This window comes from Apaloderma vittatum, unplaced genomic scaffold (assembly GCF_000703405.1).
Source record: "Apaloderma vittatum isolate BGI_N311 unplaced genomic scaffold, ASM70340v1 scaffold44464, whole genome shotgun sequence".
NCBI lineage: Eukaryota > Metazoa > Chordata > Aves > Trogoniformes > Trogonidae > Apaloderma > Apaloderma vittatum.
In genome coordinates, this window is record NW_009711782.1 from 4,206 (window position 1) to 7,314 (window position 3,109).

The 3,109-nt window shown below is 47.7% G+C and overlaps 1 protein-coding gene across 1 annotated transcript; it reads right to left on the minus strand.

Annotated features, from left to right (window-relative positions):
* Positions 1-276: 276 nt before the first annotated feature.
* On the minus strand, positions 277-1,239 carry SPRY1 (sprouty homolog 1, antagonist of FGF signaling (Drosophila)). Its single transcript, XM_009867734.1, has one exon. The coding sequence runs from the start codon at positions 1,237-1,239 to the stop codon at positions 277-279; it is 963 nt and encodes a 320-aa protein (XP_009866036.1).
* Between the last annotated feature and the right edge of the window lie 1,870 nt (positions 1,240-3,109).

The following is a 3,109-nucleotide window of genomic DNA, read 5'->3' on the forward strand; positions in this document are numbered from 1 at the left end:
AAACTCAAAAGACCCTGCCAAGGGGAGCGGCAGATGCAGATACCAGGTCCACACTTACCAAAGAGCAGCAACAACTATGTAAAATGCTCCACGAGGAAGAGCAAAGATGTAACGGCAAGAACTCGTGTATTTGAAGTTGGGGAGATGGAAAGGAAAGCAAAAGAAGAGACATCCCACAATTGGGAAGGAGAAAAATAAAACAAAAGAAAGAAAAAAAAAAAAATCAGCTACAACCTGAAAAAGTGAAGTTGGAGGAAGTTAACCTCCCTCCAAAAATCATGAGGGCTTGCCCTGACCCCGAGAGGGGCAGCTCTCCAGTTTGCAATAGACCGTGTTGGAGTTCTTGCACCGGCAACCTGGACGATTGATGCGGTCGTAACACCCTCGACAGAGTCTGAGGCATCCTTTCGCCGGAGGGTAGCAGAGCAAGCAAGGCAGAAACAAGGACATGGCTCCCATGCACAGGTACCTAGAACAGCAGTGTGACTGGGAACAGGAGCAGGGATTATCCGCGTAAGAGTCCCCTTCATCGTCGTTCGAACAGTGGTAGAAGATCCCTTTGACCAAACACATGCAGGTGCCGTACTCCACCATGCTCTCCGCGGAGCACAAGCATTGCCGGTTGCAGGCCAAGCAAGACGGGAGAGCCCTGGGCGCCGTGCACTCCCCGCACTTGCACTTCCCGCACTGCTCGCAGATAAACTTGTGCTGCGTCAAGTCCTCTTTCAAAGGACCCTTCAGGTCATCGACGATCAGAGACGACTGCTTGGGCTGCGTCCGGATCGTCCGATCCGATCGGTGGCCTGAGCCCGGCCGGGATGGAGGCGATCGTCCCAGCAGACCCTGCTCCGAGGAAGCGCTGCTGTTGCTCCCCGAGCTGGCCGCGCTCCCTGTGCTGGTCGACCTGCTCAAGACGGGAGCCCTGGCATTAGGCTGATGGGCCACGTGCCCCACGTGACTGGGTCTGTGTTCGTAATTATTATTCACATTAATCGGTAAAACCTCGTGGGTCCTTTCATGCTTCTCCTGCCTCGGCGCTGTCCGTGGACCGGATTTTTTCACCACAGATGGACCTTCGGTGTATTCGTTGCTGCCCCTGATGGCCTTGATCTGGTCCAGTGACAAGATAGCTGCTGGCTGGCTCTCTCTGTCATAGTCCAACCGTTGCCGGCTGTCCAAGGAGGGCTGCTGGATCACCACTAGTGAACCACCACTGCCATGTTGACTTTGGGGCTCCATCTGTAGTGATCTCTACTTCTGGCATTCAGTGGAAACCTGGCATGCATCTGAAATCCTTAAAAAAGAAGACAGGAGGTATAAATAAATGCCGCATGTGTACATATATACATGCGTACACAAGATGAAGGGCAAAAGAAGAATAAAGAACGAGACACTTGTTGAAAGCAGAAACAGTACGGCAAACCACAAGTTGCCCTAGCCACCTGGTGCTGATCTCTTTCAGCAGGGGATTACAGCAATGCTGAGGATCTGGCCACAATCCAGCAATGGGGAGAGCCTGGGTATGGCATCATAGATGAGGAATGCAAAGGAGACCCCACGCCATTTAAAAAAAAAAAAATAAAAAAAGAATCCAGTATCAACCTGCGTGCTTACTTTGCAAGCCACGGAAAGCGCTTCTTGCTACTGAACTCCAAGTCTTAACTCAAAATAGCACTTCTGAATGCCTCTCAAATGAAGCTGGAAATGGGCAAGAGCACCACCAGTTTCGTGCTCTGTACGGCAGAGTGAAGAACAATTCTCACTCTTCTGTCTGAACCTGCAGCATCTGAAAGCTCAACAGATTTGCTTGCGAGTATATTTGTAAAATCTTCTTTTTAGAGTGACGTGTGTGCATTACAGAGCCTCAAACTAAGTACTGTCAGCTGGCCAAGGCATTTCTGCAAGAAAGTAACTCAAGTAACTCAGCACACAAATCTAATATGATCCTTATAAAATTAAGGCAAGACTGCAAACAGCCTGTTCTCAAGTACTTTCTGACCACAGGGTCCAGGGTACAAAAACAAAAGGGGTAAAAAAGGCTTTGGTGAACTAGGCACCAGATAAAAACTATCTAAGGATTCACAGGAGTGTTAAGAGCAGATGAAAAAAAAACACTAAAACCCCCTAAAAATCCCAAATGTCAAAACAATCAACGAATGAATCCATTTTCACAAGACAGATTAGAAGCTTCTCCTATAAATACATCTTCTCATGTATATTTTCAATAAATTGATGCATTTGTATTCCTTTTCCTTCTGCCTAGCTATCCCCACAAAGGTTGCAACGCCAGCTGAGAAAAATGCAGTGACAGTTCTGTAGCGATGTAAAAATTTATATGAAGAACCAAATGCCACATTTATACAGAGAACCAAGAAAACAAACTGTTTCCCTTTACCGACAGCTGGGGAAAATGACCCTGATTGCTTCCCCTGTGATTTCATACATGTCTACCTGAAAGAGGAGAAAGATGAGTGCTACCAAGCATTTCCAAAACTCATCCAAAAATCTCAAGAAAGCATCTGTCTTGCCTACCCAGACCAGAGCCAGCACCGGAGCTGTTCAGAGAGAAAGAGGCAGTGGGGTGGAAGCCCAGGGACAGAAAGGAGCAGGAAAGGTTTCTTCTAACAGGTAGTTACCATCTTTGTCCCTCTGACCGCTAATAAACTGTACAAAAAATCTTTGTGTGTCAAAAATGTCATTTTACATTTAAGGTCACCTGTGTGGGCTTTAGGGTCTCCAAATTGAGAGGAAACAAAAAACCAAAATGCGAAAAAAAAAACCCAAAACCACGTTCACTTCTAGTTCACCCCACATAACAAGCTGCCTTCTCCACAAGCAGTGAATGCAAATCCACACCAGACCAAGGGTGAATGAATGTGAAAAGGAAAGATTTACAGCTGTACCAGCCGGGAGCTGGGCTCCCCGGGGGGATGAAAAATAATATCCCAAGAAAATGCAAAAGACATCCAGTGCCATCTTTGGGGGGAAAGCGCAACATCAACACAGCACGCGGAGACTGACGAGACCAGCTGCAGACCTGGGAGAGAGCTGCACAGTTGAGCAAACCACCTCCACACGCACGCACACACACACGAACCCCGTGCAAGTA